This window comes from Gymnoscopelus braueri, assembly GCF_963280865.1.
Source record: "Gymnoscopelus braueri genome assembly, chromosome: 8".
Lineage (NCBI taxonomy): Eukaryota > Metazoa > Chordata > Actinopteri > Myctophiformes > Myctophidae > Gymnoscopelus > Gymnoscopelus braueri.
Window position 1 is genome coordinate 47,055,874 of NC_137609.1, and position 12,850 is coordinate 47,068,723.

The 12,850-nt window shown below is 40.2% G+C and overlaps 2 protein-coding genes across 2 annotated transcripts in view; one reads left to right on the plus strand and one right to left on the minus strand.

The window, feature by feature from the left end:
* gemin5 (gem (nuclear organelle) associated protein 5) overlaps positions 1-12,850 on the minus strand; it is an 851,612-nt gene that overhangs the window by 460,567 nt on the left and 378,195 nt on the right. The gene's annotated exons all lie outside the window — the stretch shown is intronic.
* Positions 3,893-12,850, plus strand: part of LOC308090882 (uncharacterized protein) — a gene marked incomplete at both ends in the record, with an annotated part of 44,150 nt that continues 35,192 nt past the window's right edge. The window contains 3 exons of the mRNA XM_080436156.1: positions 3,893-3,905; positions 6,670-6,771; positions 10,295-10,396. Coding sequence (XP_080292282.1) covers positions 3,893-3,905; positions 6,670-6,771; positions 10,295-10,396 — 217 coding nt within the window. The remainder of the gene's footprint in view (positions 3,906-6,669; positions 6,772-10,294; positions 10,397-12,850) is intronic.

Consider the following 12,850-nt stretch of genomic DNA (forward strand, 5'->3'; position numbering starts at 1 on the left):
TCTCTCTCTCTCTCTCTCTCTCTCTCTCTCTCTCTCTCTCTCTCTCTCTCTCTCTCTGAAGTGAGATCCCAGACTCTGAGGAATAGACAGATCACCTCATCAGCCTGTCAGCAAATCACCAGCTCTACAACCAGCCAGCAACAAGTAAACACTGATGAACGGAGTTCTTACAGTCATCACCAGTTTGCCAAGACTTTAACTCAACCAGGTGAAGAAAAACATTATCACGGTAAATATTGTGACAAGAGTTTCAGTGAGTCTGGTCACCTGAAAACGCGCCAGCATAGCCACACCCCGGTAAAACCTTTCCATTGCACACAGTGTAACAATAGTTATAGCGTTTCATATAGTCTGAAGAGACACACCAAGCTTGTCCATAATGTAAATTTAAAACCTTTCCACTGTAAATATTGTGACAAGAGTTTCAGTCGTTCATCTCGCCTGAAGACACACCAGCGTGTCCACACTGGAGAAAAACCTTTCCACTGTAAAAACTGTGACAATAGTTTCAGTCGGTCAGATGAGCTGAAGAGGCACCAGCGTATCCACACTGAAAAAAAACCATTCCACTGTAAGCATTGTGACAAGAGTTATAGTATGTCAGGGTTCCTCATAAGACACCAGCGTATTCACACTGGAGAAAACTCTTACAACTCAGCCTGTCAGCAAATCACCAGCTCTACAACCAGCCAGCAACAAGTAAACACTGATGAACGGAGATCTTACAGTCATCACCAGTTTGCCAAGACTTTAACTCAACCAGGTGGCGAGCACCCGATCTACTATACACCCGGCGAAAAACCTTTTCACTGTAAATATTGTGACAAGAGTTTCAGTGAGTCTGGTCACCTGAAAATGCACCAGCGTGCGTCTCCACACTGTCCTGTAAAACAATGAACGTTGGGTGCAATTATAACAGTGTGTGTGTCTATATATATATATATATATATATATATATTTATAAATGTGTGTGTGTGTGTGTGTGTGTGTGTGTGTGTTATTTATTTTAGCTAGAGCATTAAATTACATGTTAATGCATTAACTTAATGCAGTAATTATGCTATAAGTCTGATAGTTTATTAGGTTAAACATAAGCTATAATATCTTAACATTACTCCATTTGTTTGGAGGCAAGAATCAGAATCACCTTTTATAGTTACATCACATGATTACAAATGTAAAAGAGTTGGTGAGATTCTCAATGTTTGCAGTTACAGGAAGAGTTAGAAAAATGAGAGAATAGAGAAGAAGGGAACAGAGAACAAGTAATAAAAGAGGAAGGCACAGGCTGTACATTTGAGTTTGAGTTTATTTAGGATCCCTATCCTGGAGTCCACAGATATACAGCCGTGTGTGCAGCCAGGACTGATAAAATAGGATTGGGGGTCCATTTTTATACTTTCTTGCAGCCCTATGTCTTGGCACACAATGATATGAAATCTCATGATCAGTTAAACCATTTCAGGTCAGTCTGACCCAGTGCAATTCATCCTTTACAATCAATCTATCTTAACAGAACTGTTTTGCTGTTTCCCAGAACATTCTGGTACAATAACGAAACTCTGAACTGTCTGGAACATGTATTCCAATGATTCATATAAACAATATTTCTGCTACAAAATAACTTGTCTTTCTTACTGTGTCACAGTCTGAATATACCGGCATACAGTTTGAACGTGTCATATAAATAGTGATATATTAAAATGATGTTTTTTTTACAAATATTTATCATGTAACATGGTATGTTGGTATATGTTGTATCCTGCATTTCTATGAGACGTGATCAGACCTGTGCAGCATCAATGTGCACTGATGAAAGCTGTGATGGATGTAGGGCTGCAACTATCCATGATTGTCTTCACGATTATTCTATATATTACTTTCCTGATTAATCCAAAAGTCAAGAATATAATTTATATATATTTTTTTTTAAATATATATCAACAAATCAATCAATTATTTTAGCCCTATTGTATACTATGCTGCACAACAGCTACTTTCACAAGTCTTGCAAAACACTAGTGTTTTGCAAGACTTGTGAAAGTAGCTAATCTACAAGCTCAAAATGCATCGCATCGTGACACTTTGTGAGCTTGTAGATTGTCTCTTTTCACTATTCTTTAAGCTTTGGAAGTTTTTTATATTTTTTTGCAAATAATGACATCCCCAAAATAGGGATTGATCATTAATCGATGAATGTATTACATTTTTTATTTAATAATAAATTAAATGTATTAGTTGGATTAACTGTTGCACTCCTAGGTGGATGTTCTCTTGTCTACAGGTCACATAGTACTGTTACTGTATATAAACAATGGACAGTACCCGAGACCAACAGTAGGGGGCAGCAATACGCCAGCTGGCGTCTAGACAAAGTGGTCGTCAGAAGAAGAACATACCCACAATGCAGTAGTGAAAACAACATGGTGTGTTGACTGACTGTTGTTGACACTTTAAAATACCATAGATTTATATAAAAGTAAAATACAAAGAAAAGTAAAACGTGTCGTTTCTAAACGGTGTCGTCGTTAAGCAGCAGGAAGTTAAACAAGCTAAGGGCTTAATGAGTCTTCCAGTTTAGTAGACCTTGTGTTGTGAATTTGTACTTCCATGTACTGATGTTCTCATGTCTTACTAAATAAAAGTACATCAATCAATCAATCAATCAGGAGGACGTTTGTTATCAGCTCAACCACTGAAACACAGCAGGTAAATATCAACTCATTCTTGTTGTGTTTCATTTGTATATGGAATATAAATCTAATTGCTGTTACACAATAACAACCAGTACTCAAAGCAGCATACATTGTTTTGCTACACATGTTGTTGATTTCACTATTATCAATGAAATGGTTAATCTCCAATGAGGCGCAAACGTCGCTTGTACATGAGTAGCCTTGGATCAAGACGGTCATCGGTCAAATGTCTTGGAGTTATTTCAAAATAGTCTTTGAAGGGTTTACCTCATGGCCACGGATGTTACAATTTTGTACGGGACCTGACGGGCCCTCAGAAGTACCCGTATCTTCCTTATGGTTCAATATAAAGCATTTTAATCCGATCTGTGTCAGATCTTCTCTTTATGCTTTCAACTGCGCGACCCTATCGGTTGAAAGGTGTATTGCACTCTGATACATTATAACGCTATGAGGTAAATAATGGCCACCGATCAGGATTACAATGCTTTTAATTGAATAATACGGAAGATACGGGTACTTCTGAGGGACCGTACATAATTGTAACTTCCGTGGCCATGGGGTAAGCACTTTATATTTGAAATCTGAACGTTTATGTCGATGTACGGGCCCCAAGTGTGAAAGTGCAAAGACTATTTTAAACCTACTCCAAGACTGATAATAATATAGGACAGTCTTGTATCACGGCTACATGAGTAGGATCTTTACTCTGTCCACAGTAATGTTAATGTGATTGTCAAGTGAAGTTAAACATTAAGTCTAAAGATTTGTCACGCTGTATACAGTGTTGCCAGTGTTTTGCGAGAGAAATAAGCATCTAGGTCTATGATAATATCTACAAGCTCACAATGCGACACGTTGTGAGCTTGTAGATCTGCTATTTTCAAAAGAATCTTGATTTTTTTTAAAAACACAAATCTGGTAAGGGGGCCCCCTGGGGGGGGGGGGGGGGGGGCATATGAATTCATGTCAATTTGGGGGGTCCTTGCTTGACATGACAATGTTTGAGAACCACTGGTTTAAACAACATTAGGGAAGCAAGCCCAAATAAGAATCTGAACTTTAGAAACAAGCCCAAAAAACCACAACCCGCATCTACCAATATTTAAAAGCAACTTTATAGAAAAACAAGCCCAAAGTTGCTTATAATATTAGCAGACATGGCAACACTGATGCTGTAGTGTGTCAGGCCTAGAATGACTCATCCAGGTAATGCATGGCATTGGAAATAGTTTCCTTGTCTTGTTCATGGGCTGCTTTATTGCCTTTTGGTTTTTATTTCCTCATCAGATTCCTTGAAAAAGGCTCTCCGTCATCATCTTTCCATCATCTTGACTAGATCTGTAAATCTCACAGTCTAACTGAGACTAACTTTGAGCTTTTTAGGGAGGGTGCAAAAGTGTACTGATGGAAATGAAAGGGTTGCACTGGATTTATGACTAAACACAAGACAAAACGAGCATTGTGCGAAATGGATTGCGGCACGATCATTGTTTTATCTTGTTTTCATAATTGCTGGAAGCCAAAATTGTAATTGACAATAGAATGTGAATAATTCAGCAGCCCAACTTTGATCACTGCCTTCATCGAGGTCAAATAAAGGCTGCTTATGTGATCAAATATAATTCCCCATCCCTACTTGTGAACTTAAGGAATCACTCTTTTGATACATTTCCCTTGTGTAATCTTAAAGGTATCATGACATTCAATTTCACTTTTTTTATTTTCAATGTTTTATTTGGGGTTTTATGACCTCAATTACACCCAAAAAAACTGAACTTAGAACATTCAGTGGATTTTCTGTGGTCTGGGGTTTTCTGAATAATTAGGCTGAAAAGTAATCTGAGCTTGGCCCTTCGACAGTGAGGTCACAGTCGATTAATCCCGCCCACTCTCCTCCTCGCCCCTCCCCTCCCCTATCCTTTCCTTTGGGGGGGGGGGGGGGCGGAGCAGAGGCGATGATTGACAGGCAAAATCCCTCACCAGCGACACCCGCAGGCAAAGATTTCTTTTTTCATTGCAGTTGAAAAGGCTTTAGAAATGTGAGAGAAAAACACCTGCCATGGAATTTTCACTTAAAACTTTTTGTACACTTTTTTTTTGTGACCAACTTTTTTTATTTTATCTTTTTTTAAAACAAGCTTTCAGAGGTGACAGACATTATATCACATTTGTGTGGGTAAGCAGTTCATACAGTTACTCACAGTGACATACGAAAGTGTCTTTTCAGTTCATATAGTCATGTACTGTATCCTCTGATCATGTGGCTGCTAGAGAGCCCAGGTCGCTTCTTAAACCCCCCGCCCCTACCAGACCCCCGGGTTCGCACAGACATTTTAGGACGGTGAAACCATGATGTATACATATAAATAATAAGATATTTTTTTTTCATAATGCAATGAAGTGAAAAATCAAAGTAAATCATAATTGTGTTTGTTAGATAATCTTGTTAAAGAGTGAATGGAAGGGAAACAAACAAAACAGCACAAAAAAAAAATAAAAATAAAAAAAAATAACAACATTCTTTTTGTTCAGTCTCAGATGTCAGAGTACATGTGTTCAACCTAGTGGAGTACTGATTTAACCTTCTGGGCCGCAGTAAGTAAAATTTGAATCGATTCTGTCCTTGCGCCCTGTGCTCTAGCACTGGATGCCTCTAATCTCAGGACTTCGTAGAAGGACAACTTCCAACGGTAAATATTGAGATTGTGAGGTGGTTTCCATCTCATTACAAGCATTTTCTTTGCTGCCGTTAAACCAGCCAAAAACACTCTCTTTTTATGAGGTGTTAATCTTAGAGATGAATCATCATTTAATAATAGAATGTGTGGCAAACAAGGTATATTTATCTCCATTATGTCAGTGAGAAATAGTGCAACCTTGGCCCAAAAAGCTAGTACTCCTTTAACTTTTTGTACACTTTTCAAGGACCAGGACAAAGACTTTGAATGTGGTGTAAAAGTGAATGTCATTAAACCTTTAAGTTAAGCGTGATGTCTTCTACAATACTGTGTATAAATGAGCGTCGCGCCTGTCACAGACATGCGCAGAGCAAGTTCTGTCAGGGAACCTCAGTGCAGTGTTGGTGGCCTACTATTGGACCACATCAGCTCCACCTACACATCCACTCATCCACTCGCACTCATTTCATTCTCAGACCGCTCTATTTAACCCTTTTAAGACCTGGAACTGTGTCATTTTTTTATTTGAGCTAAAAAGCATTATTTTACACTTTGGGCTATTCAAAAATAGCAGATATACAAGCTCATGCGCTACGAGCTTGTAGATCTGCTATTTTTGAAAAATCGTGAAAATGTGTGCAAATCTTTGAATATATATATTTTTAAAGCAAACAATTTTAACTCAAATCTTTGTTTCTGGGGGTCCCTGGAACAAAATATTTTGATGGGGGTCTGCGGCCAAATACATATAATTTTGGGGGTCCTTGACATGAAAAAGATTGAGCACCACCGATATAGAAACATACGTTTTTCAGAAAACTGTTGAGATTTAGGAGACATGTAGAATCGGCTTCAGGTCTCAATGGGTTAAGCTGGAAGGTTGCACTTCTCATTCTGTTGTTTTGCTGCACACACACTGTGTTGCTGCTGCTGCGCTGCTGTTCATTGCTGTTGCTAAAATTGCTGCTCACCCTCCACCACCCCATGCTACCACCTGTTGTTTGGATCTGCTGTTTATGTACGGGGGATTCTGTGTCCCTATGGTTGGAAAATGCGCTTTATCAGAGTACCTAAAAGAAGATCCAATTCATCGCCAAACCATAATAAATATATTGCTAATTTTATATTCAATAAATATATCTTATCCTTCATGATTTTTCTTTTTCTATTTATGAGTTGTCCTGACAGAAACTGTATATACCATTATCCTTGCACCCAACGTTCATATGTTGTTTGACTTAAATAACTGGAGACTGTGTCATTAATGTCCTTTTTCAATTACTTCATTTCAGACCAGTGTGTGGAGTCCAGACTGCAGGTGAAGATGAACTCTCCAGACTCAGCCAGGGACATTTCTATTAAACAGGAGGAACCTGAAGACCACCCACACCTCAGTAAGTTTCATGTGCTCTCTCTTTTGTTTTCTTGTTTCTTGGCTGCCACAATGTCTCATTTTCACCATACGATGATCATAGCACAAAACATCTTGACAATGATAATATCCCAATATGTATAGCCATCATTACGATACAAAAAAAACAACAACTATATCTTCAACGTGTGAGAATCAATGTTAAAAAGAAAAGAGAAAAAAAAGGCAGCATATAACTTTAGAGCTTTGACAGGCTCTTTCTCAGCTTCTTGATTTAAGGTTCAACCACTTGAACTCTAGCATTCCTTTTCTGGGTGGAACAATATAGGTTTAGCTCACTAAGTATAGAGGGTTTAAGTCATTCTATTAGATGTGAAAAATACTTTGTTGGCCTACTGGCATTTGTGCAGACATTTGGCGCTGATCAGTACAGCGGTTTGTCAAGTTCGCCCCGAACTCACAGACAAACACATTCAAAGACTCACAGACCCATTTCAAAATTTTATACTATGACCCAACTTCATGGGTGGAGAAGTGTCTGTTTCATGATGTCATGAAGGTAAAGGCATGAGCAGTGATTGGTCTACCTTTGAGGGGAAATACATACATACTGTACGTATAGGTGAACCCTGTTTTACACGGCTTGACCTACAGCCTAATTTACCCAAATCAGAGCTGACGTGTGAAGTTTTATGGTTTGATATTGTTTCATAATTTAATGATTCCAATTTGCTGTAACAACATTCACTTGTTTGGTAAAGTAACTAATATTTAAATTCAAATTACATTTCAAATGATTTATTTTGCTAAAACATGATTTTTCTGAATTCTCTTTTTCAGACCTGTAGTAACCTTTAATTAGTAAATATTTGGTCAATCAAAGTAGCTGAAAGCTCAATTTGTACAGGGAACATGGACGATAGAAAAATATATGTACATTTTAGGAATCCAGTATTCACTATAATGTTATTTTGCTACTCCTAGACATCCTGCACATGGTTGTGTGTAAAGAGGAGGTTTCTCCTGTACATGAGAGAAGCCCGAGTCTGCTCCAGGAGGAACCAGAGCCTCCACACATGAAAGAGGAACAGGAGGAGCTACTTCAAAGACCAGAGATTGATGATGAAGACATCTCTTCACACTGCTCTGAAGTTGAAGTTGAGCTTGAATCTGACACTGAAGTCACTGAAGACAGTGATGATTGGGAGGAGACCAGTGGAGGTCAGTCAGTGTTAAACACAGGGACGGGACTTACATGGGTGGGGAATACTGGTAGTTGGTAGATTTACTAAATTGGGGAATAAAAGATGAAAGAAAAACAATTAAATCAGAAATATTAACAAGGAAGCTGTAGTGCTCCTAAACAATTGATTTGTTTGATGATGGAAGCTTTCAAGTTGTATTTTTACTCACTACTTCTAAACTGCCCTCTCCCCTTCCCTGCCCTGGGGGCGACAGTGACTCAGGGGTAGAGTGGCCGGATGGGAACCGCAGGGTTCCCAGTACTATCCCGGGCTCCCCCAGAGTTAGTGTCTAAGTGTCCTTGAGCAAGACGCTGAACCCCTAATTGCTCAAATGGGACATTCTGCATACCTTTACTTTTGGTATTTTAAGTATATTTAATTTACTTGCATAATGGGGACACTTTAGTGTTTTATTTACCTTGCAGATGTCACCTCACCACTGTAATTTAATTCATAAATATATTATTCAAAAGTTGTATTTGGAGTGGACTGCTTCAGGACATCTGACAGTTGGCTCTGGTATTTTTATGATCCATTTCACTGTATATATTCGCAAAGGGAGTTTAAACTGCTGTGTAGCGTAGGACAGCACTACGTAGTTTACGTAGGCTTTACGTAGGCTTCGTCCAGGAGGTCTTTACGTGCATGCTGTCTCCGAATGTAGTTTTAGCACACACGTAATGCCGTGCGCTGGAGAACCTACGACGATGGTGTCTCCAGAAGCCAGTTTAGATGGCACGTAGGGCACACACAGCTGCTACTAACGAAGATAGTGCGTAGGGGGGTTGCTACTGCGCAGCTGCGTGGAGGCTCTTACGCAGCTTCTAGGCTACGCACGAGCGTTGCTACTGCGCAGCTGCGTGGAGGCTCTTACGCAGCTTCTAGGCTACGCACGAGCTCAAATTCGTTTGGGAAACCTGGCCAATATTGTCATAGGACATAGGACATCATAGGACTACAATGGAAACGAGTCCCAGGACCTCTTGTCTCCGCCAGGCCGAATGCATGGCCGAGACTATGTTTTGCACCTTGTCTGTCTGTCCGTCCGTCCATTTGTGGACAGCTAATCTCCGGCACTGTTGGCTTGATGTCAGCAAAACTGTGCACACACATTCCCTGGATGCCAGAGCAGAACCTCTGACCCAAATCTTTCACATGGGCCTGTTATAGCTCCACCAGGAGGCCGAACACATTTTTTGACAGTGCTCTTAAAGATTTTGTCCAAACATCACACAAATCGGCACAGAGCTCTATAGTCATTAAATGAAACGGGTCTTTCTGATTTTTCATATTCCATCCTGATTGGCTTCCAAAGTTTGCAAGAGTCATGAACACAGCGTGCAATTTCCGTGACATTGTGCACGCACATTCCCACTAGGCCGAGGAAGAAATGCCACTTGAAAATGTTCAAATCAGCCTCATGGTGGTGCTATTACAGGCCGATTTGTGTTTTTACCTACTATATAACTGCACCAATCTGTGTAAAACGTTGTATGCACACTCCCTAGAGGCCAAGAAAAAACCTTTGCCTAGCATTTTTCACATCTGCCTTTTGTAGCGCTACCAGGAAGCCCACTTATGTAAAACATTTTTTTTAATATTACTATTATTAGATTTTATCCAAATGTCCATCAGATCTTCCACCATCAGGCCAAAATGTGTTGCTTTTTACACAAGGTTGGGGCTGCTCGATTATGGCAGAAATAATCATAATTTATTTTTGTCAGTACAGTGCTCACGATTATTTAAAATGATTACTCACTGATTGGAAACGTAATGCATTGAAATATAAAACTATACTGTACACTCACACTTTTTTGCTGCTTCATTGTTTGGTTGTAGACCCCTATGTATTTTAATTTCAGATGATTAAAACAAATAGGTCATATTGTCTTGTAATGCACACACACCACCGTAATAAATCTGAAAAACAGTACTTCTTGTTGTTCCTCATCTGACTTCTTGAAACTAAAATGTTTCCAAACAAATTAATTGCTTTTACCTTTCTTGTTGACCAAAGGCTTTCTTTCCATCGTCTTGGCTACATCTGAACTAAACATCTGTCTAACTGAGATTGAGTTTGGGATTTTAGGGAGCGAGCATCGCTCATCCGTACTTATGAACATAAGTTGTAGCTTGGGGATGTAATTGCAATCTTATATTAAGCAAGATTTCTACCCTAAAATATCAATCAGAGAGTTGGGCTTAGGTATTGCCTTTACCTTCTGCAAATGTTATTGTTATTCTCCACTAGGTCTCCAGTTATTAAAGACCTTATTCACTTGTATTGCTTCATTTCAGACCAGTGTGTGGAGTCCAGACTGCAGGTGAAGATGAACTCTCCAGACTCAGCCAGGGACATTTCTATTAAACAGGAGGATCCTGACGACAACCCACAACTTAGTACGTGTTTTCACTAAACAGTAATCTTGGCAAAATATATCATGACAATAATAATATCCGGATATTATAGGACCACAATGGAAACAAGTCCCCAGGACATTTTGTGTTATCCTTTTGGCCTAAATGTTTTTCTGTACCGGCATGCTTGACTAATAAAGTATTCAATCAACCATATGCATAGCCATAATTTAATATGCATTACAAAAGAAAAACTGCACCACAGAGTGGTCCTAAGCCAAAGAGTCTAGAACAGGGTTTGTCTGTCACACAGCTCAAGCCGTCAAGTTCATGACATCATGAAACAGAGGCACCTCCACCTCCAGCCATGAAAGCCAGAAAATGCCTGGTTAAAGTTTGGTAGTAAAAGCTATGAAAACAGATTTTTAAGGCTGTCAGAACCTTTGCTAAAACATCCGGGACAACGCCACACGTCCCAGACTCTTCGCCCTTCTGGCTACCAAACTGTGGAATGAACTCCCCATTGCAATTAGAACAGCAGACTCGCTCCCAATCTTCTGCCGTAATCTGAAGACACACCCCCTTCAGACACCACCTTAGCCCGTAGCACTTGCCGTAGCACCCTAGCGTCGACGACCTTGCAGGCTTATGCAAAGGCTCAAATTTAATTTAAATAGGGTGTTATATAGACAGATGCCAGTTCATTGTTGACCTGGCATCCTTTAGTGTGTATTGTTTCAATGTACAGATTGTTGACTTTTCTATAATCTTTTTATACATTTTAAACTACGACCACGTCATGCACTTAGCGGCATGAGCTATGATTGGTTTACCTTGGAGGTGATATACTGTACATACATAGTGTGCATACAGACACGTCCAATTGCGTGCACCTACAGCCTAACTTACTCCTAAATCAGAGCTCATGAGTTCTGTATTACGGCCCCAGTCTAGGGGAACTGAGGCGCGACCCCCCTCTTTACATTACATTACAGTCATTTAGCAGACGCTTTTATCCAAAGCGACTTACAATAAGTGCATTCAACATAGGTAGGCAAGAAAACTACTAATCACCAGAAGTCTTAAGTGCATTCCCTTCTAAAACAAGCAACTAAGAGTATACCTAGCACTAAGGTAAAAGTGCAATATATCTACCTACTTTCTTAAACAGATGAGACAAATGGGAAAATCCCTCTTGAAACCTTACCTCCCAAGGAACCACCAGCAAGCAAAGCTTTTTATTGTATTTCTTCAGGGTGGGTGAATTGTTATGAAATAATAATCAACTTAACATTACAACCCTAACTAAAACTACCCAACGTAACAAACCAAAATACAAGCACTAACCTAGCCTCGATCTCCAGGCTTTTATTGCTTAGTTTTGCTAAAAAATAAAAGCCTGGCCCAACTATAGCCTGTACTGGGTATGAGGAAGTGTTTCATTTCCCAACCAACCAGAGTGCAGTGGGCGTCGCTCGTAATGTTGTGTTAACGGGGCGGGGGTTGACGGACAGATCGGTGAACCAATGGGATCAGGCGCCGTCTCTCGCCGGCTCTATACACACGCCCCTTTATACACGAAATCAGGAGGGTTGCAGCAGGCTAGCACTAACCTAACTCCTACTCCTCAAAACACTATCAAAAAGGGAACTCAAAAGAATGAACCCTTACTAAAACCCGGCTGTTTAAATCATCCTCCTATAATTTGCCAATGCTCTGTAGTGGTAGGTAGGGTGGTAGGGTGGTGAGACCATTGCCATGGTTACGGGCTGCCCAGCTGTGGGATGGCCCCGTGAGCTATGGGACGAACTGCCTCCCGGGTTGCCAGATCATGTGCGCATATCCCCCCCACGGATGCGTCGACCGGGTTGGACTAGTATTATAAGTTCAGGGATATAATACAGAGAACACAACATGTGTGGTGTTGAATGCTGGCAGTCCTCAATGGGAGTGAAGATGGAGGACACCTGGCGTTGAGAAGAGCTGGCCTTTTATCCTCCTCCCACACCAGCCTGGGACCAATCACCTCCTGGTCACCGCCTAGTTTCTCACTCACTCACTCACTCACTCCTCTTCCACTCCCTCAGCTCACCCACCTGCCACTAGTGATGTGCCGATACCACATTTCTTCAATTCGATACGATACCGATATTTTTGGGGGCGATTTTCCGGAACCGGAACCGGAAACAGAACCAAGCCGGAAATGGCCGCAAACCGGAAACGGAAGTGTATTAAAAATATCGATTATTTAATAAAAAAAATATCGATACCAAACGATATTCAGACAATCGATCGATATATCGATACAAGTATCGATATCGATACAAGTATCGATATGCACATCACTACCTGCCACACATCACTCTCAGCAGATCACCTCACACCAGGGAAAAGAAGGTTACACAGACCTACATTCTGATGTTCATATATGGTACAAAGACTCCAGGGTTGTTACAATTGATTGATTGAATTCTTAAATCAGTCAAAAAATGCAAA